This window comes from Ornithorhynchus anatinus, chromosome 2 (assembly GCF_004115215.2).
Source record: "Ornithorhynchus anatinus isolate Pmale09 chromosome 2, mOrnAna1.pri.v4, whole genome shotgun sequence".
Lineage (NCBI taxonomy): Eukaryota > Metazoa > Chordata > Mammalia > Monotremata > Ornithorhynchidae > Ornithorhynchus > Ornithorhynchus anatinus.
Window position 1 is genome coordinate 55510914 of NC_041729.1, and position 22733 is coordinate 55533646.

The 22733-nt window shown below is 53.2% G+C and overlaps 1 protein-coding gene across 1 annotated transcript in view; it reads right to left on the reverse strand.

The window, feature by feature from the left end:
• The window catches only part of LOC103170737, a 124232-nt gene that overhangs the window by 56971 nt on the left and 44528 nt on the right, over positions 1-22733 (reverse strand). Inside the window, exons 23-40 of the mRNA XM_029051572.2 lie at positions 22008-22087; positions 21243-21423; positions 19748-19903; positions 18876-19009; positions 17738-17896; positions 16670-16850; positions 15183-15394; positions 14077-14265; positions 12941-13080; positions 11435-11597; positions 11187-11273; positions 8911-9048; positions 8113-8229; positions 7516-7608; positions 5433-5650; positions 4978-5174; positions 2533-2844; positions 781-1004 (exon numbers count right to left, since the gene is read on the reverse strand). Of these exons, the coding sequence (XP_028907405.1) occupies positions 781-1004; positions 2533-2844; positions 4978-5174; positions 5433-5650; positions 7516-7608; positions 8113-8229; positions 8911-9048; positions 11187-11273; positions 11435-11597; positions 12941-13080; positions 14077-14265; positions 15183-15394; positions 16670-16850; positions 17738-17896; positions 18876-19009; positions 19748-19903; positions 21243-21423; positions 22008-22087 (2981 nt within the window). The remainder of the gene's footprint in view (positions 1-780; positions 1005-2532; positions 2845-4977; positions 5175-5432; positions 5651-7515; positions 7609-8112; positions 8230-8910; positions 9049-11186; positions 11274-11434; positions 11598-12940; positions 13081-14076; positions 14266-15182; positions 15395-16669; positions 16851-17737; positions 17897-18875; positions 19010-19747; positions 19904-21242; positions 21424-22007; positions 22088-22733) is intronic.

Genomic DNA, 22733 nt, shown 5'->3' on the forward strand with positions numbered 1-22733 from the left:
GCGGAGGGGAGAGAAGGGGGAGACAACCGGTAGTCTCCTCCTCCCGTTGCTCTGGCCCTTCCTCCTCGGGCTCTTGGCCTGTCGGCAGGTGGAGAGGAAGAAATTGGCTCCTGGGTCACCTTCTAGCGGAACAGTGGGGTCCAGCGATGAGGGCGTAAGGCTCGGGGTCTTAAATAATATACTCGATAAAGATTCGATCTATTTACCTGTTTAGATAATCTATTACTCAGTTCATTCGAAAATTATTGTATTTAAATAATTCAATTCATTTCTTTATAGTAATGTCTGTGGCCCCCTCTGGACTGTAAGCCTATTTTGGGAAGGGATTGTTTCTACCAATCTGTTATACTGTACTCTCCGAAGCACTTAGTACAGTGCTCTGCGCAGAGTAAGTGCTCAGTAAATGCGATTGATCGATTGAGTCAGGAGGCCCAGGCCCCCTTCCCAGCCCTGCCACTGGCCTGTTACGTGACCTCGGGTGAGCCACCTAATCTCTCCGGGCCTCAGAGATTAAGGCGGGGCAGGGCTGCGTCTGATTATCTTGGCTGGACGCCAGTGCCTGACGTATAATATTCTCACCGTGCGTCAATCCCTCAAAGTGTTCCGGGAGGTCAGTAGGTGGAAATATAGGTGCAGGCGGCCAGGAACCTGGGGGTGAGGAGAGGCCGTGAGCGCCACCCGGACGTTCCACTGGCCTTGTGCATCTGCCCGTCAGCTCTCTCCCCTCTCTCCACCGCCTGGCCCGAGAAGGCCCGCGGCATCTGGGGCTCCCCTTCTCACCTGGTAATAGCCAGCGCCTTCCGCAGAGCGGGGGAGCCCCAGGGAGCCCGGGGGTCCCACGTTGTGTCTCAGCCGGGCGGTGACGCGCGTGGACGAGGTCGAGGGGCTCTCCGTCCCAAGCGCGGCCTCAATCCATCCGCGGTCACTCTTCAACCCCACGGCCAGGGAGCAGTTGGGGGCCGCAGGCCCGCAGGAGGCTACGACCTCTCCCTCGGTGGGAAATCCTGGTAAAGGGTAGGCCCGGGGCCGGAGAGAACAAAGCAGAGGCACAACTCTGGAAGCACACGGGACGGTGTCCATCCTGATCATACTGTATCTAGACTGCTCGCTTCTTTTTTTTTTTTAATCTGTTTATCAATCAGCGGTATATTTACTGGGCCCTTACTGTGCATGACACTGTATTAAGTGCTTGGGAGCGTACGGTACGGCAGAGTTGGTAGACGCGTCCCCTGATCGAGACAAGCTTACGGTAGCACTTACTAAGTTCCAGGCACTGCATTAGAGCAGTGGGGTGGATACAAGCTAATCAGCTTACAAACAGGCCCTGTCCCGCATGGTGCTCACAGTCTTAATCCCCATTTTACGGATGACTTAACTGAGGCACAGAGAGGTGAAGTGACCGGCACAGGGTTACACTGCAGACAAGTGACGGAGCTGGGACCGTGGGGGGGGAGTGATCATGTCTCTGTTATATTGTACTCTCCGAAGCGCTTAGTACAGTGTTCCGCTCGGAGAAAGCGTTCAGTAGAAACAACTGATGATTAAAAGAGTGATTGATCTACCAAGGCACTTGGTACGCTGTTTAGCACATAGTGAGCACTGAACAAAGACCACAGTTATTTTTATCATCTCTATATTTGATTGGTTTTGCTCTCCCTATTCCTCTCTGCCTTCCTCCTCCCAAGCGTGTGTAATTATGGTATTTATTAAGTGATTACCAAGCGCCAGGCACTGTACTAAGCAATGGGGTGGATGCAAGCAGTCGGACACAGTCCCCGTCCCACAAGGGGCTCACGGTCTCAATCCCCATTTTACAAGCGAGGTAACCGAAGCACAGAGGGGTGAAGTGACTAGCCCACGGTCACGCAGCAGGCAAATGGTGTCTAGAGAAGCAGCTAGAGGAGCAGCGTGGCTCCGTGGAAAGAGCAGGGGCTTGGGAGCCAGAGGTCATGGGTTCGAACCCCAGCTCTGCCCCTTGTCAGCTGGGTGGCTGTGGGCAAGTCACTTCACTTCTCTGTGCCTCAGTTACCCCATCTGTAAAATGGGGATGAAGATCGTGAGCCTCACGCGGGACAACCTGATTCCCTTGTATACCCCAGCGCTTAGAACGGTGCTCTGCACATAGTAAGCGCTTAACGAATACCAACATTAAATGGTGGAGCCGGGATGGATTTATTTCTCATTTGACCGAGCAGGTGGAGGTCTGGGGAAGCCTGGCGCTCCCCCAGGAGACCCCAATCCTAGCCTCTCCTTTAATTACACCAGCACCAGGAGGGATAGAGCATGGACCTGGAGAGATCACGGGTTCTAATTCCTGCTCCGCCACTTGTCTGCTGTGTGACCTGGGCCGAGACACTTCACTTCTCTGGGCCTCAGTTATCTCATCTGCAAAATGGGGATTGAGACGGTGAGCTCTCCTTGGGACAGGAACTACTGTCTAACGCAATTTGCCTTGTATCCACCCCAGCACTTCGTACAACGTCTGGCGTATAATTAGTGCCGAATAAATACCACAGTTCTTATTATTATTACCTGTGTCTTTCAGAGCGCTGATGTTGTGGGTCAGGCTTCCCCAGATCCGGCTGGACCCCTGGCCCGAGGAAGTCGAAAACTCCAGGGCTAAGGCCCGTCCATCCACGCTCACGCCGGCTTGGACCCCGCGGGGCCCCGGGCCCTCGAGCCGCAGCCGACCTCTCAGGCGGACCTCCCGGGGCACGGCCCGGCTGCCGTTCTGAGTCAGGGCCAGGCTTCCCGCCAGGCTCTGCGAGCTGCCATTCCCCGGCACCATCCTGTTGCGAAGCTGGACTCTGTACAGGGACTGATCGACCAGCACGCTGATGCTCCCTGTGGGAGACGGGGCAGGGCGATATATGCTGCAGAGCCCATCTCCGGGGGAAGGGCGGTGGCTGACGAAGCTTAGGGGAGTCCAGAGTTAATGGGGACAGGAAAATGTTACAAGATTTCAGCAACCGCCGGCTTGAAGATCAGCTCTGTTGAAGAGGTAGCAAACTGAGGCCATAACCCGGTGTTATCCTTGACACCTCTCTCTCATTCAACCCATCACTGGATCTTGTAGGTTCCGCACTGACAACGTCGCTAAAACCCTCCCTTCATTAATGCCACCCCGTTAATACAGCGATTTATCCTATCCTGCCGCCATCACTGCGTCAACCTTCTCGCTGACCTCCCAGCCTCCCGTCTCTCCCCACTCCGGTCCATACTTCACTCTGCCGCTCAGAAAACCTTTCTACGGAAACCTTCAGGTCACGTTTCCCCGCACTTCAAGAAACTCCAGTGGTGGTTGCCCATCCACGTCCACCTCAAATATAGACACCTCGCCATTGGCTCTAAAGCACTCGATCCCCTTGCTCCCTCTACCTCGCCTCGCTTCTCTCCTACTCCAACCCAGTCCGCGCAGTTCACTCCCCTAAGCCTCACCTCCTCAGTGTACCTCAGTCCCGTCTATCTCGCTGCCGACGGACTCCTCGCCCTCTTCCTGCCTTAGGCCTGGGATGCCCTCCCTCCTCAAATCCGACAGACTACGACTCTCCCCACCCTTTAAAGCCTTACTGAAGACACATCTCCTCCAAGAAGCCCTACCTGACTAAACCCCGCCTTCCTCTGCCCGCTCCCTTCTGCGTCACCCTGACTCGCTCCCTTTATTCCTCCCCCCCTCCCAGCCCTACGGCGCTTATGAACAAATCTGTAATTTATTTATTTAATGTCTGTCTCCCCCTCTAGACCGTAAGCTCACTGTGGGCAAGGAATGTGTCTGTTTATTGTTATATCGTACTCTCCCAGGCGTTAAATACAGTGATCTGCACACAGTAAGCACTCGGGACGAATGACATGTCCGCCAACTCTGTCGTGCTGGACTCTCCCAGACGCTTAGTACGTCGCTCTGCAGATAGTGAACGCTCAGTGACTACAGCGTGGCTCAGTGGAAAGAGCACAGGCTTGGGAGTCAGAGGTCATGGGTTCGAATCCCGGCTCGGCCACTTGTCAGCTGTGTGACCGTGGGCAAGTCACTTCACTTCTCTGTGCCTCAGTTACCTCATCTGTAAGATGGGGATTAACTGTGAGCCTCACGTGGGACGACCTGATTACCCTGTATCCACCCCAGCGCTTAGAACAGTGCTCTGCCCATAGTAAGCGCTCGACAAACACCAACATCATTATTATTACTACCACTGTTGGATTGATCGGCTGATTGTTCTGTCACCCGTTCCTGGATCTAGTCATCCCACTGTCAGAGAAGTCTTCGTCGGGGCTAACGATACTTTTGGGGGAGAGGCCCCATTATCCCAGAGAGTTGCTCCTCTGATTAGTCCAGGTCAGCCTGCAGGTTCCGTCTGAAGCCTGGAGGACTCTCTTTTGCCTCTGGCTGGGAGAGTTCACGTTGGCCGTTAGCCAAGCACAAAGCCCAAGAGGGGCCACCCCTCTCAAGTGGATGAAATCAGTCAGTCGGCATATTTGCTGAGTGTTTACTGCGCGCAGAGTGCTGTACTAAGTGCTTGGGGGGAGGACAGCATAAGAATATAACAGACACATTCCCTGCCCACAGCGAGCTGACAGTCTGGAGAGGAGATAACCTTGTTCTTTCAGAACCTCCCATCTCCAGGCCCTCATCCCTGCCTCACCCAGGTTTTCACCCCAACCTCGTGCCTGAATAGTCATTCATTCAATCGTATTTATTGAGTGCTTACCACGCGCAGAGCACTGAACTAAGTGCTCGGGAGAGTTACTGTTATTATATAACGGTGAACAGACACATTTATTCTCCTGCAAACTCAGCGCGGGCAGGAAACGTGTCTACCAACTCCATTACATCGGACCCTCCCAAGGGCTTAGCCCAGCGCCCTGCGCCCAGTAAGCACTCAGTAAATAGCACCGGTGGGTCGAATGATTGCCGACAGACCCCGCGCTGGGCGACACCTCCCAGACATGCTCCCGTCGGACGGGGGGGGGGGGGCTCACCCTGGTTGTGGTGCTGGCTACTGCGCTTCAGGAGGCCGCTGAGGGAGAGGCGCCGGGGCACGGGCCTCCAACTGATCAGGCTGTGCTGGACGTGGCCCCGAAATGTCAGTGCCCGCCCCGTCTTCTGCTCTCGGCCTCCCTCGAGGAACAGGTTGACGGCCTTCTCGTCGAGCATCAACTCAGAAGAGAACAAAGCCCTGGGAAGAACGTGCAGAGGCAGGCGACAGAAACAGTAGTAAAGGTAATGATGATAACTGCGGTGTTCAAGATCTTATTACGTGCCAGACACTGCTCTGAGCACTGTGGTAGATACAAGCGATTCAGGTTGAACAGAATCCCTGTCCTTCAACGCCGAGAACAGCGCTTGGCTCGTAGTGAGCCCTTAACAAATGCCATCGTCATTATTATTATTATAATCGACGCCCTCCCCGACCCAACCCCTGGAAGTCTGGTACCTGGCAGGGGCGACCTTGCCCGTCAGCTGCAGCCGTACCATCCTGGGTTCTGCGCGAACCGACTGGCGGAAGAAGGCGCTCAGGCCCCAGGCTCGCCTGCTCCTCCTGCTCTCCCTGCTCACGTCCGCTTCCAGCAGGGCCCGCTCCTTGCCCCCGGTGTTGACGGACACGGAGACGTTGACCCGGGGACCCCGGTATCTCCTGGCAACCGCCCAGACCTACGTGACGAATCCAAGTGGCCATTTTCCCGTGCCCCATTGCGTGCGGGGCAAGCTGGCAAGCTGGAAAAGATCTGGGGTGGGCGCTACCGATTCATTACCCACCCCAGATCTTACCCACCATTACATTTTACAGATCTTACATTACCCACCACTCCTAACAATATAATCGGGGCTCTGAGGAGAAATGATTCCCCTTCTGGGCTCTGGTGGCGGGCATTCTCACTCAGCACAAGAATGAGGGGGTGACCTGATCGTTACCCTCAAAATTCCCCTTCCCACCTAACCACGGTCCTCTCCTCAGCTACAGCCCTCATACCGAACCCCCTCACCTATCTCCAACTTTTGCCATGACATGGAACCACGGTTCTGCTGCGGTCTGCCGTATTCCCCTTTTCCACCTTTAAATCACAACTCAGAGTCCACCTCCTCCAGGAAGTCTAATAATATTAAATAATTGTGGTATCTGTTGAACATTTACTACGTGCCAAGCACTATTCTAAGCATTAGGGTAGATATAAGCTAACTGAGTTGGACTCAGTCCCTGTCCCACATTGGGTTCACAGTCTTAATCACTATTGATTGAAGTGGGGGTGGTTACTCGGGAAGCGGCATGGCCTAGTAGAGAGAGCACGGGTCCGGGAGCCAGAAGGACTCCGGTTCTGATCCTGGCTCTTCCGCTTATCTGCTGTGTGACCTTGGGCAAATCACTTCACTTCCCTGTGTCTCAGCTCCTCCTCTGTAAAATGGGGATCGAGTGCTTACTCTGTGCAGCGGGCTGTACGAAGCACTCGGGAGACTACAGTCGAGTCGTCTATCTAATCTGCGGACACCATCCCAGATCCACTCTCCCTCAATTTAGTTGGGTAATTCCTAAAACGGTCCGCACGGAGTCACGGTGACCGTAGATGTCCCCTTTTAGACTGGAAGAAGCACCTGGAGGTCGGTGATAATGCAGATCCTCGAGAATGGGGTGTTAAGTGCCCAGACGGTTGCCCTGAACCCTTGCTCACTGAATGATCAGGAGGCAGGGAAATGGCAGGCTCACGTCAGTGGCAGGCCCCAAGCTCGGTCACTGAAATTGCCTTAATGATGTTGCTCTCCGAGAAAGCGACCCCCTGGGCCTCATTGCAAACTGGCCCCTTAGCCTGATGCAAAATAGCCGTACGCTCTTGCCTCGGGCTGTCGGGTCGTCTCCGTCCCATAGCGACTCCATGGCCGCAACTCTCCCAGAATGCCCCAGCTCCGTCCACAATCGTTCGGGTAGCGTAACCATTCCGGTAAATATCGGAAGCGGTTGGCCACTGCCTTCTTCCCCGTAGTCAACTAGAGTCTCCGCCCTCAACTGTCTCCCCTCCCACTGCCGCCCAGCACGGGGGGGTTTGACTTGTAGCAGATTGCCTTCCACTCGCTAGCCACTGCCCGAGCTAGGAATGGAATGGGTATGATTCTGCTTGACTCTCTCTTCCGTAGACGAGACTGTGGAGTACTGGAAACCCTCCAGGAGCAATCTCGAGAGGGGGAATCATACACTCAGTTCTGCCCTAACACATGATTTCACAACGTGCTTTAGCTAGAATGACCTTAAGAAATTATGGAATGTTTGCCTTGAAACATGATTCTGTTTCACGCTTCATGGAACGATCGGAGCCCAGATATCCGCACGCGGAGTTGGACACGGTTGCTGGAACGCAACCCTCGCGTTGTCGACACATCGGACATGCTACTAATACCACTGATAATAATAGTCACTGCGGTATTTGTTAAGTGCTTGCCGTGCGCCAAGCATTGTACCGAGCGCCGGGGTAGATACGAGCAAATCCAGTCGGACACTGGCAAACTCGATTCACCTTCAAGAACGGTACCTGAAAGTTTGGTGGGAACTCTGGTCTGTGAGGGTGGCTGAGTTGGGAGAAAAAGCCAAAATGAGTGTCCGATCCATTTAGCTGAATCCAGAGCTGTTGGGGGAGTGAGAGAGAAAGAGAGGAAGAGAGGGAGATAGAGAAAGAGATTGCACACATGAAGAAAAGCAGGGCTCTTTTCCAGGAACTTTGAGGTCGCAGGCTAGTAAGTTTTCAAAGCTAAGCCTCTGATCCCAGCCGCCCAGCCCCTCACCCCGACGTTTTAGACAGTACCCATTTTCCAGATGAGAAGATCCATGGGGCAGGAAGTTCAGAGAGGGAGGCCCGGCCTGAGGCCCGTGGCAGGCTAGGTCTCCGGGGTCCTCATTCTATTTCTTTTCCTAACCAGCCAGCTCCGGCCTTCCACAGCCTCACCCCCACCTATCGACCCCGCATTTAAGCTTGCAGCTGCCCCGAGACCCCGGTGACAAGCCCGCCCATCCCTCCGCTTGGAGAACAGCATCGGGCCGAGAGCCCCGCCATCCTCATTGGCAGCAGCCCCCGCCCCCGAGAAAACCAGCTCTCCAGGGTGGGAGGACAAGGGCACACGAGCAGCCTGACCCGTGAGGAATTGTGGTCCACGGTGGCTTGGGCTCTCAAACCGCAATCGAATTCCCCCTTCTGGTTCCGTGTGGAGAAGACCTCTCCGTCCAGGCCCAGTCGCTGGGGAAACCTCAGCTGGTGAATAATAACAACAACAATGTTGGGATCCGTTAAGTGCTTACTAGGTGCCGAGCATTCATCCGAGCGCCGGAGGAGATACAAGGTGGTCCCACGTGAGGCTCACGGTCTTAATCCCCATTTTACAGATGAGGTAACTGAGGCACCGAGAAGTGAAGTGACCTGCCCGAAGTCACACAGCTGAGAGGCGGCGGAGCCGGGATCAGAACCCACGACCCCTGAACTCCTAAGCCCGTGCTCTTTCCAGCGAGGCACGCCGCTTCCCTCCAACAAAGCGAAAAAAGTGAACAAAGCGAACAAAGAGAAGAAAGCGGGACACATGGAGGCAAGGTTAAGGAGTCGGGGCAGACCAGAGGTCAGCGCCTGTGAGGGCACGTCTCTTCCGAGAAGCCTTCCCTCCCTAAACCCTTCTTTCCTCTTCTCCCTTCCGAGTCACCCTGACTTTCTCCCTTCAGTTATTGCCCCCCTCCCAGCCTCACGGCATTTAGATACATATCTGTAATTTATTTATTTATATTAATGTCTGTCTCTCCACTCTAGATTATAAACTCACTGTGGAAAGGGAATGTGTCTGTTTATTGTTGCATTGTACCCTTCCAAGCACTCCGTACAGTGCTCGACACACAGTGAGCGCCGAAGAAATACGACTGAATGAATGAATCAGTGAAGCTCAGCTACCTGGAGGAATGAGTGGGTCACGTCCAGATGTAGACCGTGCCGGACGTCCCTTCCACTGGATCGGTCCTGGTGCTGACCCATCACTCGCAGCACATCTTCCTCGTCGACCTTCATCGTAGCTTCAATTTCCCGGTGCGCCTGAGGGCGGGAGGAGCCAACCACCCCCCCCCCCCCATATCCAAGCCTGGTCCACTTTTTTTCCTCAATGGTACTTTAATGGTACTTTTTTAATGGTACTTGAACACTGGGGTAGATATAAGGTAATCAGGTTGGACGCAGTTCCTGTCCTACAGAGGGTTCGCAGTTTAAGTAAGGAGGGAGGGGGATTGAATCCCCATTTTACAAATGAAGTAACTGAGGCACAGAGAAGTGAAGTGATTTGCTCAAGATTATTCAGCAGGCAAATGGCAGGGCTGGAATTAAAACCCAGTCCTCTGGTTCCCAGGCCTATGCTTTTTACACCAGGCCCCTCTGTTTCCCGGAAGCTAGGCCCGGGGACGAGGCTTGGATCCCGGAGGATTTTCCAGGATCTCCAGAAATAGACAAGAACTGCCAGGATATCGGAGGACCCTGCAGAATCTCAAACCGGGGGCGTTTTCCTTCAGAGAGCTTGAATGTCATTCAAGTCATTAAGCGCTTAGCACAGTGCTCTGCACCCAGTAAGTGCTCAATAAATACGATCGAATGAATGAAGTTCCAACTTCTAGCCACCTCTGGTTACAACTTGAGGAGGAACATGGCTTGGTGGAAAGAGCATGGGCCTGGGAGTCAGAGGACCTGGGTTCCCAGCTCTGCCAAATGCTTGCTGGGACATCTTGGGAAAGTCACTTAATAATAATAATGTCGGTCTTTAAAATAAAAAAAAGTTGGTATTTGTCAAGCGCTTACTACGTGCAGAGCACTGTTCTAAGCGCTGGGGTAGATGCAGGGGGAGGAGGTTGTCCCACGTGAGGCTCACAGTCTTCATCCCCATTTTACAGATGAGAGAACTGAGTCACCGAGAAGTGACTTGCCCACAGTCACACAGCTGACAAGGGGCAGAGCCGGGATTCGAACCCATGACCTCTGACTCCCAAGCCCGGGCTCTTTCCACTGAGCCACGCTGCTTCTCCCTCTGTGCCTCAGTTCTCCCTCCTACCTAGAATGTGAGCGCCATACGGGACAGGGACCGTGTCCAACCTAATCAACCTGTGCCTACCCCAGAGCTTAGAACAGTATTTGACGAATAGTAAGCAGTTAACAAATACCATAAAATAAGCTTTGACTGAGAAAGATAAAACCCAGAACCCCATTCAGTCACGTCCCCCCCCCCATCACTGGAAGGTGTTTCCCAGCATGGTGTAGTGGATAGAGCCCAGGCTGGGGAGCCAGAAGGATCCAGGTTCTAATCCCACCACTTGTCTGCTGTCTGACCTTGGGCAAGTCACTTCACTTCTCTGTGCCCAGGTTACCTCATCTGTAAAATGGGGATTAAGACTGTGAGCCCCATCTTGGGACAGGGACTGCTCCCAACCCGATAATCTTGTATTTACCCCATCGTTCAGAACAGTGCTTGGCACATGGTAGGTGCTTAACAAATACCATCATCATTATTATTACTCCCAAGAGGTTAGTTTTGAGACAGAGGAAGAGAAGGGGGCAGGATTTCCCCCTTTGCTTCTGGGGTCTTGGGGGATGTGTATGCCACTAGTTTCCCCAAATAAATTCCCAAGTTTGCCTACTCAAATCCTTTTAAAATCTATTTTTTTTTTTATCAAATCCTTCTCCAGGAGGGGAAGGAAAGACAATGGGATCAATGAGTGCAAAAACAAGTGCTTGTAGTACAATCTCCATTACTTCTGGAAATGTTGTAAATGAATAACGCAGGCAGAGACGCTCTCATACTCTCAGACACATTCCTCACTTATTCTGCAAGATCATTTTTCAAAAGAAAGAAAGGTGGTGTGGAGTGACCGCAGGCAACATTTGACCAGCATGATCTTCCGTACCCCGAGGCGGTTCACAGGTGGGGGACGGAAGCATTCAAGGAAAAAAAAAAAGACTTCCCCAAAGCCATGATTAAATGGAAACAGGGACGGAGTAGATGTCTAACTTCTCTGTCGCTCCTCCATGGACTGATCAGGGAGGGTCTCCCCAGCCCCTCGCCTTCTCTTCTTTTGAGGTTTCCAACCCACCGCCCCGTCTTAGTTTCCTAGGATGGCCGGCGCCAACACGGCGGGAGTGTCGAGGGGTCAAACAGGCCGAGCTAGGCTTCACTGGCGCTGGATCTCACTTACCTCTCGGTGCTGCCTCATGAGCAAACAGACGTCCATCTTCCCGGGGAACACCTTGTTGCTGTACGGATGGGTCAGGCCCACACAGATCTACGATAACAACACGCGTACGCAGCCCACCATTGCCCATTCTCAGATGTAAACACACCGCCCCTCACAAAGCCAGGGCCAGGCAGCTTCCCCCCACCCCCCCACAATTCCCAACCCAACCTTCTACCCCAGCCGCAGCCTAAGCCTCCCGGGTTGCTCACGTAGGGATGGGTGGCCTGGTAGCCCACAGTCAGGAGTTGCACGATTTCCTCCAGTCCAGACAGCAGAACTTTGGTCTCCAAGAAGTAACGTTTCCTTCTCTTATCCACTGTGAATGTCTCCTGCAGCAGGAAGCTCCGAGGGATGGGCAGCTTCAAGGGATGCCTGGGGTTTGGGAATTTCAAAACCGATTTCCGTGTGTGTCCTTCCCACCTAGGACTCCCAAATAACCCACCCGGGCTGAGATGAAGCGTGGAGGGTCTCCAAGGGGGGGGTCCCCATCGGAGCCTCCCGCACTATCTGGGAAGGGCTCGAGCAGGAGGCTCCACGCAATTTGGACCACTGGGAAACTCTGGTTGTGACTGTTGCCTCGTGGTCATCCGGGACAAGGAGAAGACTGGAGATGGTGCTAATGATAATAATGATAATAATTGTGTCATTTGTTCAGCACTTACTACGCGCCAGACACTGTATTAAGCTCTGGGGTAGATAAAAGGTGATTGGTTAGGACACAGTCCCTGTTCCACGTGGGGCTCACAGTCCTTAGCCCCATTTTACAGATAAGAAAACTGAGGCCCAGAGAAGGTCACACAGCAGACAGGTGGGCAGAGCCGAGATTCAAACCCCGATCCTTTCATTTATTCGTACTTATCGAGTGCTTGCTGTGTTCAGAGAACTATACTGAGTGTTTGGGAAAGTACGATACAGCAATAAAGAGAGACCATCCCTGCCCACGACAAGCTCACGGCGTAGAGGCCCCCCTGACTCCAAGGCCCATTGCTCTATCCACTAGGCCACACTGCTTCCCACGCTGCTCCACGAACCTCCTTGTTCCGGTGCTCTCTGTTTTGTCACGGTGCTTTAACACCTTGCCGGAACAACCCCTCCCCCAGCTCCCAGGACAACCTCTCGTCCCCTTTGCAGGTGGTGAGCCCCGAGGGCCAGGGACTCGGTCTTCCCCAGTGCTTAGGACAGTGCTCTGCACACAGTAAGGGCTCAATAAACACCATCAGGTGAGGATACAAGCCAGCCACTGTGTCCAGGCACCCCCTCTTCCCCGTACAGCTGGGCTCCTAGTTGGGAGCCTCTCCGATCCCCCCACGCTGGAGAAGCAGTGCGGCTTAACGGATAGAGCACGGGCCTGGGAGTCAGAAGGACCTGGGTTCTAATCCCGACTCCATCCCCTGTCTTCTGCGTGTGACCTCGGGGGAGTCGCTTCGCTTTGTTGTGCTGTGCCTCAGTTCCCTAATCTGTAAAAAATGGTGATGAAGACTTTGAGCCTCAGGCGGGAGAGGGACTGCGTCCAACCTGATCACCTTGTAGCTACCCCAGTGCTCAGAACGGGGCTTGACGCATAGCAAGTGCTTAACAAATACCGTTAATTATCATCATCATCATTCCGGCCCCCGGGGATTGGCACAGCGTGGCGATCTGGCTGGATTTCTGGGGCTGGGAATGAAAGGTTCACTGGCTGGCTTTAACACTTGAGGAGGCTGAGGACTCTGGACCTGAAGCTGAGAGTCGCTCTCTTCTGGTAAAGCCACCTCTCCCTCTTGAGCTCCTCCAGCTGACCTTCCAGTTGCAGCCCAGAGGGCAGACGTCCGGGACCGGTCCAGACCGCCCGCAGGGAGATGTGGGTTTTTCTAGGCTGCAACAGAAAGCACACAGTTGTGACGGCGGAGCGGGAAAAAGAACAAATTCGAAGAAAGATGGGGCCGGGAATAGAGGAGCGGCATGGCCTAGTGAAAAGAGAGTGGGCCAGGGAGTCGGAAGGCCCGGGTTCTAATCGCAGCTCTGCCACTTATCCGTCGTGTGTCCTCGGACGGGTCACTAAATGCCTCTATGCCTGACTGCGAGCCCCATGTGGGACAAAGACTGTCCAATCTGAATACGGTGGATCTATCCCAGCACTTACTAGGGTGTTTATCACTTAGCAAGCGCTTAATAAGTACCATGACTATTATCAGAGTTAGAGAAGACACCCTCTTGTTCTAAGTAAGATACGGCAATTGAAATGGCCAAACTGAGTCTCTCAAATCCCTAGTAGAGGGATTCATGGACACCGCCTAACCTGGTGGTGGTAATTAGCCTGCTTGGGCAATCATCTGGTAAACGGGAGCTACTCAAGCCCAAGGGAACAGAAGTTAGAAACTTTTCCACCGCGAGAATCGGCCAACCTCATCCTCAGCAGGGAGTCAGTTTAAAGAACTTTGAGGGAGTTGGACTCAATTTTACGCCTACAGTCCGTGGAGTTGCCATACGCATGATGTGGCGGATAGAACGTGGGCCTGGGAGTCAGAAGGTTCTAATCCCGGCTCTTCCACTCGTCTGCTGTGTGAACTTGGGCAACCCACTTCACTTCTCTGGGCCTCAGTTCCCTCGTCGGCAAAATGGGGTCTGAGACTGTGAACCCCATGTGCGATAGGGACTGTGTCCAACCTGATCTGCTTGTATCCTCCCCTCCCATACGCTACCTGTCCCATAGTAAGAACTTAACAAATACTGCAATCACTAACAGAAGATGCTCGGCTTTTCTCAGGCCCGTCCCACCAGGGCCCAAATTGGGGCTCTTCACAGACAAGTTCCCCCAGACAGATCTGCTCCCGGAAACGGAGGCGGGAGCGGCGAGGTCTTGCCATCTTACCTGTTCCTTGTGCCTGTAGACGGCAGTCAGATTCAGCCCTTGCTCTGGCCCTGCCAGCCAGAAGAGGAAGAGTTTGCTGTCTCGGCTGTTGAACAGGTGAATTTCATTCCGGACCAGTTGACTCCACGCCGTCGCCAGTTCGCTCTGACTGTGGAGTCTGTTCCGCTCCAGGCGGTTCACCGTGGACACCTGAATGGGAGACAGCGATGTTGCCTCCAACCTGAAGTTGCACAGACTGGGTTGTCTGCTTGGGGCGGCAGGTGAGCGAAGAATCTCCGCGAAGACCACGGTTGGGAGGCTCACGTGTTTTCGATATAATGGGGAAATGGGGAGCTATCCTGAATAATAAATGGCTACTCGCCAATTCTCTCGATGAATATAGTCCTCTAGACTGTCAGCGCACTGGGGCACGGAATGTCACTGTTTATTGTTGTGTTGTATTTTCCCAAGCGCTTTGTACAGTGCCCTGCATATGGTAAGTGCCTAATTAATTCAATCGAATGAATGAATGAGCAAACTTCTGTTCATATCAGAAAAACTGGGTTTGGTCTACAATAGGAGGGATGGAAGACAAACGCACCTGGAGATCACTGAGGGAAATGCATGAGTAGGGAAGGAAAGATCATGTCCGTTGAAAACCCTACCTCCCAACGTCATTTTCATTCGATTGTACTTATTGAGTGCTACTGTGTGCAGAACAATTCAACAATTAGCAGACCCCTGACCACAGTCTAGAGGGGGAGGTGAACACTGATATAAATTACAAATATGTCCCTATTACAGATATCCTCTGCCCATCCCCAGCAGAGAAAGCATTGCAGACTGGTGGATTTCTTCATCTACCTGCAAGGCCGGTATCTGGTGACATTCCTACTGAGCTCCAGTCTCTGCCCTGAGCCCAAGCCCCCCCAGGGGTGTCCATCAGACGTTCACTCTTTCAGGCCACTAAGTCAGAAGCAGAGCTTCGGCGGCTGAAAGGATGAAGGTCCCTGTAGGGAGCCATTCCCAGGAGAGGCCTTGAGCTCTGGAGAGAATCGGACTTGGGGAGCTGAGATCTGAGGACCGGCGCCGCGTGCCCTCCCGCCCCGCCGTGCCCAGAGACTCACGCGGAGATAGGTGGTCGTGGGGGTGTAGATGTGAATCCTGCCCTCCTTGTCACTGCCTTTGTCTTTGCAGGACAGCTCCAGGACCAGGTTCCTGACGGACAGGGCCTTCCCGGCGGTCAGCTCCAGGGTGGCCTGATAGGTGCTGCCTTGGGGCTGATGCAGCCTGTGAGTCAGCGATAGGGACAGCCAAGGGGTATCCAAAGTCAGGGCACCTAAGGGACAGGGGGCAGAGGTGGAGAAGAGGAGCTGATGATGATGCAGACGAAGAAAATGGTGACGGCTTCTGGCTTGCAGGATGCCAGGCTGGTTTCCCACCTCTATTACGTGGGAGAGAGCTCTGCCAACCCCGACCGTGTTTCCAAACAGATTCGATGAGCTCCCAAGGGCACTTGGACCAGCCGGTCAGGCTGACCGGGGGCCGGCAGGACCCCAGCTGTACCAGACCTGATTCCCTCTTTTGGGATCCGTGACTAGATGAACCTGGAGTCCCCTGTAGCTGTGACATCTTGACTACAGGCAAGCTCAAATACAGCGGTGCAACACGGTCTGGGGTGGGTCCGGTCTAGAATAGCTGGATTCTGCTCGGTTAGAATCCTGGGGTCCAGCCTGCCCCGGGTCTGGCCTTTCTTTAAATGAACCCCAGAAGTTGGGGCCTGGATCCAGGTTGGTATTACAGTTGGCCTGACGGGACCCCTCCACCTCCCACCTCCCAAGGCGACAAGAGAGCAGGGAGGCTCGCACAGAGATGTCCCTCTTGAACACCGGCTTGATGATCCAGCAGTGGAAAAGACCCAGCTCTGAGAATCGGGAGACCTGGGTTCTAATCCTGCTCTGCAAGTAGGGGATTGCTGGAGCCAGGCCAACAGTAGAGCAGGGCATTCTGCAATCAATCAACGGTATTTTTTGTGCACTTACTACGTGCAAAGCACCGTGCTAATAGCTTGGGAGAGTACAGTACGACGGAATTAGCAGACCCGTTTCCTGCTCATAATGAGTTTACAAGATGGACAGGCCTAGGAGGAATCCCAAACAATAGCTGGCTGTGATAGGCGGCGAGGATCACAGCAACTACCAAGGCATTAGGTACATATCCCCACAGTCCTTATGTACATATCTGTAATATATTTTCATGCCTATCTCCACCTCGAGACTGTGAGATCAGTTTTTTGTCTGAATGGGACAGAGCTGAGAACCGGATGGGAGATTTATTCCCGACGTTCACTCCCCACCCTGAAGTCTCTGGAGACGGAAAGCCCACCCCTCTCGTCTTCATCATCCTTCATCCTCCTTCCCAGCTCCGCAGCATTTATGCACATACCTGTAATTTATTTCTTTACAGTAATGTCTGTCTCCCCCTCTAGAATGTCAGCTTGCTGTAGGCAGGGAGTGTCTCTCTCATATTGTACCCTCCCAAGCACGTAGTACAGTGCTCTGCACACAGTAAGCGCCCAGTAAATACGACTGACTGGCCGACTGCCTCCACTCACCTTCCCACTTCCTCAGAGGGCCCCTGGACGTGTCCTTCCACTGCAGCCCAGCCACAAAGGGCAGCCGCTCGTTATACTGAACCTTCAGGTGGGTGCCGATCTCCACGTGGCCCCGGGAGAAGCTTGAATGCTGCAGCTGCGTCCGGTAATTCACCTGCCTCTCGGGCACCAGCAGGGCAAACTGGAAAGGCAGGCATGGGGGGGGCTCCCGTGAGGGCGGGCAATGCCGCACCCAGGGCCTCGGCAGAGAGCAGGCTAGGCGGGGGTCGTGGGCTCTCATCTGCCCACCTAGGCCTACTCTCAGATCAAATGGAAACCTCTTTATAAAGAAATGGAAGAGTCCCCTTTGTATGGGGGTGCAAGTGTGTTATATGGGTGACCTTTGTATGACGGGGTTTAAAAAGATACTTTAAAAAGAAGGTATTTGTTAAGTACTCAGCACGTGCCGGGTACCGTGCTAAGGGCCGGGAAAGGATAAAAGCTAATCAGGTCGGACACAGTCCGGGTCTCGCCCGGGGGCTCATGGTCTTAATCCTCATTTTCCAGATGAGGTAACTGAGGCCCAGAGACGTCGGTTGCCTTGCTCATGATCACCCAGCAGACAGGAGCGGAGCTGGAATTACAAACCCTGCGCTCTGCCTCCCAGGCCTGTGCTCGATCCACTAGGCCCCACCGCTTCTCATTTTTTGAAGGCCTTATAATAGAGGAGTTCTTTATAAAGAGGCACAGCCCTGCTTGAGGCAGAGGGCTGAACCAGATGAGTCCTCTCAAACTCTTGGCCTAGCCCACTGTGGGCAGGGAGTGTCTCTCTTTATTGCCGAATTGTACTTTCCAAGTGCTCAGTACAGTGCCCTGCACACAGTAAGAGCTCAGTAAATAGGACTGAATGCATGACCCATGTGCTTTTTTCCCCTAGCACTTAATATGGCGCTTCGCCCATGATAGCGCTTGATAAATCCTACCGTTACCTCTAGGCTAGGCCCTCGGACCACAATTCTGGGTGTCCTCTCAGGGCTTTCCCTTGCCTCCCCGCAGCCTTCCCCCAAGCAGCCAACCCCGGGCCACCACCTCCATGAAATAGTTGCTCAGGGCTGGGCCCGAGTCATTTTTGAAGATCTGGCTGATGCGCAGTTTCTTCTTGTTGTTGAGCTCATCCCAGTGCTTCCCGTAACTCACATCCAGTTGAGAGTGGAGCCGGGACGCACTCTCCTCGTGCTGGAGCTCAACCTGGAAGCCAAATGTCAGAGAGTCTGGGGCCGGGAGGGCCCTCAAAAGGTCATTTCATCCCTCTTCCTGCGTCCATTCAGGACAGATTCTTCCCCATTTCTAGGAAGACGGTGGCCTTTCCCGCTCTTCCCCTCTAAACCGTAAGCTCGTTTTGGGCAGGGGATGTGTCTGTCATATTGTACTCGCCCAAGCGCTTAGCACAGTGCCCAGCACACAGCAAGCGCTCAATAAAGACGACCGACTGCCTTTCTGAGGACAGCGATCCCATGGTCCTCCTCGGTATTTCCTTCTGGCCCGGGGTGCCCTAAGGAGGCACGGGTGAGCTATGGGAGGGTGGTGGGTGGAATTGATCAATGCCACGCAAGCGCCGAGGATAATCATGCGACTGGGAAAGCTCGGGCCTAGGAAAGGACGGGGAGGTGTGGGCTGTGGGAGGCGTGGGGCGGTGGCTAGTCGAGGGGCTCCAACTTGGTTGTCACCATTACGGGCGGGGAAGGCGTGTGCTCATTGTGGCACTGTACTCTCCCAGGCGCTTAGTTCAGTTCTCGGCACACAGTGAGAGCTCAGTAAATACAACTGAACGAATGATTGCCTGAGTAGGGAGGAGAGGAAGGGGGCAGGGAGTTGGCGATAGTAATAATAACGATAACGTTGGTATTTGTTCAGCGCGTACTATGTGCAGAGCACTGTTCTAAGCGCTGGGGTAGATACGGGGTGATCAGGTTGTCCCACGTGAGGCTCACAGTCTTCATCCCCATTTTACAGATGAGGTAACTGAGGCACAGAGAAGTGAAGTGACTTGCCCACAGTCACCCAGCTAAGTGGCAGAGCCGGGTTTCGAACCCATGGCCTCGGACTCCCAAGCCCGGGCTCTTTCCACCGAGCCGTGCTGCTTCTCTGATGACTCGAGAACTTCCGCCCAGTGGGAGCAGAGCAGGCTAAGGATGAATAGAAAATCCCTGCAGCCCCAGCCACGCACCTTGTGGTTATAAGCCGGGGCTTGGGTGCAGTGAAGTTCGTGACCAAACTCCAGCTGGTACAGCTTCTCCGGACCGGTCTCCGCTCTGAATTTCTGGGCGGCATTACATTCCTGCCGGAGTTGTCTGGCCTCCCCTAAACCAATCCACACGAGAGGCACTCTTTCTTACCCAGATGACCATGGGTCAGGGAGTGTTAGGTCTTTGGACGGTTAGCAGTGCTGGGCAAGGGGAGGGAGGTCAAAACGTCTTGGGACAAGGACATTCTAGAGGCAAAAGCACTTAGATTTGCACCCTTTAATCACCCCTCCCTCAGTCCCACAGGACTTACGTACATATCCGTAATTTCTTTATTAAAGTCTGTCTCCCCCTCTAGACCGCAAACTCACCGTGGGGAGGGAATATGTCTACAGTCTCCCAAGCATTTCGTTCAGTGTTCTGCACATAGCAAGCACTTAATAAATGCGACTGATTGACTGACTGATTGAAAAACATCCAGAGTCCAAGGTTTGGAAGTGGGAGATCATTTTGCTCACCAGTGCCTTCTAATAGGCAGCTCAACTTCAACCATACAAAATTGGATAATCGGTGTGCCCAAGTCTAAGAAACTCTTTGTGGGCCTGCAAATGACAGAGTCAGGAGCAGATCGGGAAACAATTTTGGCGCCTGCAGGTCCGTTCCACTGAAGCCCCAAGGCTCTGGGATTTAAGAACTTTGCTCTCCTCCTCCATCCGCCCCCACGGGAACAAAGGTCTCTCGATATTTGAGAGCTGGAAAGAGCAGAGATGAAGGAGGCGCAGCCAGGGAGAATGAACCAGAGACCTTGACCCAGCTCTTTCGGGGGACAGGATCCACTCGAGAACCCCCAACCTACCTAGCAATCCGTATTTCATTCTCAGGGTGTTGGTCCACAGGCTTCCTCTCTTCTGCAGAAGGTCTGTGGCACGGCAACCCAGGATACCCGGCAGGTAGGCTTCTCCGTCCAGTGCGTAGTGCCACAGCTGGTCTTCCACTTTCTTTTCCAGCATCACTGAGGAAAGAAAGGATCGGGCCACACAGATCTGGTTCTCCTTTGGTATGGGGCAGCTGGATTTGGGAGATCGTTTCATGTGGCAGGATGGATCGAAAGAAGCTCATCTCTGCTTCGATCCCTCTCGTTCCTCTGCAGTCCAGAACCAGTTCCTTCTACGAGTGACATTTCGGACATCATGATTCTAGCTGGCTCTTACGTAGTTAAGCGACGACTGGTTTCAGTAATGTAGCCCAACGAACAGAACTTAGGCACGACAGTGTGAGAATCTTGCCTGGGTAGAGCGAATGTCTTTCAAACATTTGCAGCTACGAAGATTATGACTGGTTGAAAGCACAGAATTTGCCTTGCCTGCATCTTCCAATGCTCTCGGTAATAATAGTAATAATAATAATACCAATTATGTTGGTACTGTTAAGTGCTTACCATGTGCCAAGCACTGTTCTAAGTGCTGGGGTAGGGAGAAGGTAATCAGGTTGTCCCACGTGAGGCTCACAGTCTTCATCCCCATTTTACAGATGAGGTAACTGAGGCACCGAGAAGTTAAATGACTTGCCCAAAGTCACACAGCTGACAGGCGGCAGAGTCGGGATTCGAACCCACATCCTCTGACTCCCAAACCCCGTGCTCTCTCCGCTGAGCCACGCCGTTTCTCCTCCCTCTCCTCTGGGTTCCACCTCCTCCTGCTACTTATCCTACTAGACTCAGAGGACGTCCGTATCTGCCCATAGCAAGCACATTCAGAACCCCTTCTCCTTCTCATCCCCCCAAAAGATTCCATGAAAACTAAATGACTAGGGAAGAGAAGAAGCAGTTAGGCATGTTTTCTCTGGGCCGGTGCCCGTTTCTCCTTCAACTAAGGTGAGCGGAAACCTGGTTGTGTGAGACCGGTAGGATCAGGGCCAAGATGGAGTGGAGGAGAAAAGGGCAGTGGGACATATAGAGGGAGAGAAAGAGGGCTGGAGAGAGGAAAAAGTGAGAAGGAAATCAGGAAGGGAGACAAAAGGGAGAGGAGGGGACCACCGTGCCCCCTCCCAACCGTGCTGTGCCCTCCTGAGCAGGAAGACTTTACCCAAGAACTACCATGCTCTAGAAGACCCTATCCCTTGGCTTGGGCCATGACAGTTGGAGCCCTAACACCACACTATTCCGGGGAGCTTCTGGAGCGGGAGTAGAAAAATTCCATTATCCAGAACACCGTATCCGGACCGAACCTGAACCTAAGCATTCTGGGTAGGAGGATGTTTTGCTACAATTTAGATGCTCTCTTAGACGTCTCCAGTGGCCCCATTCTGCACTTCCTTGCGGGGCAAAATTCCCCCTTGCTTGGCTCCTTTACCTGAGACGAAGGCCGCATCCTTCAGCAGGTTGGTCAGGGATGTGTAAAATAAGGTCTTCTTGCCGACTTGCTTGGTGATGTTCCCAGTGAGGATTATGGGGCTACTTTGCTTGGCCGGCTTCACTTCTAGCTGGGTCATATATCTCTGCTCCCCATTTGCGCTCTGAAAATCAGTCATCCCCTGCAACAACAGGAGAAATGAGCCCCGGCCCACCGGGTTGGAGTTGAGGGATTGGATTTGGGTTGAAAATAGCACATTGACCGAAATACATGCTGCTGAGCCAAAAAAGGCATGTGGGTTCAATTTGTGAGGGAGGGGAATGTTTAAACTTTCTGATCTAATAGTGTTGAAGCCGTGGTTATGCTGAAATAAGCATCAGGCCAGGATCTAGCTACAGTTGGTTTTTCATATTCAAAGGTGGTGTCACTGGCGCTAAGTGTTTCCACGGGCCTGGGGGGGGGGGGGTCAGGAGACCCGGGTTCCAATCCCGGCTCTGCCACCGGTCTACCGGATGAGCTTGAGTGAGCTTTAATTCACATAATATAAATTATTGACATAGCAATGTCCGTCTCCCCCTCTTGACTGTAAGCTTGTTGTGGGCAGGGAACGTGCCGGCCACCTCTTCTGTCCTGTGCTTTCCCGAGCACTTAGTACGGTACCCCGCCCACAGTAAAGCGTTCAGCCAATTTAAGTGATTGACTGACTGAACTTCGTGGAGATGCTCTATGTGCAGAGAGACGAGGCCCTGGGGCCGGTAGACGAACCTTGACGTAGTAGATATCGTTGTCGTCCAGGATCAGCTCTAGGTGACCAAGGCGTGCATTCTGGAAGGACTCGATTCTTCCTGGCGAAAGGAGCCATGACAGGAAGGGAAAAGAAATGAGGGAACAGAGAGGGGTTTATTGTTTAATCTCTGGGAGGGGGAGAGTTAGCAGTCCCTTTTTAGTGGTTTTTTTGTCTGGCTGTTTTAATTAAGAGTTCCTTTCAGAGGGTGGGAGCAGCAAGAGAAGTCTGGGGTAGGAGAAGTGGGGAGGACCATGGAAGATATTAGGGAACCATTTCCAATAATTGGGAAATCCAGGGCTGCCCCTCTAATCTGTTGCTATGCGGGAACCCCCTAGGGCTCCTGAGTCTTCCCTGATCGGTGTCCCCAAAAGATGTGCAGTATTATTCAACGGGGCTTGTTACCAGCTGCCGCAAATCTAGAGCCAACGTTAGGCAATGTACTATGCCTCATCCTATCTCATTCCCCACTCTTGGCTGAGGAAAATTAGAACTCAGATCCCTGGGGATAATGCCCTCCCACTGATTCATTCAATCGTATTTACTGAGGGCTCACTGTGTGCAGATCACTGTACCAAGCGCTTATGCTTGGAGGAATTGAAACATGGGTGAGGGGTTGGATGAGGGGAGAGGAACATTTAATAATAATGATAATAATGATGTTGGTATTTGTTAAGCGCTTACTACGTGCAGAGCACTGTTCTAAG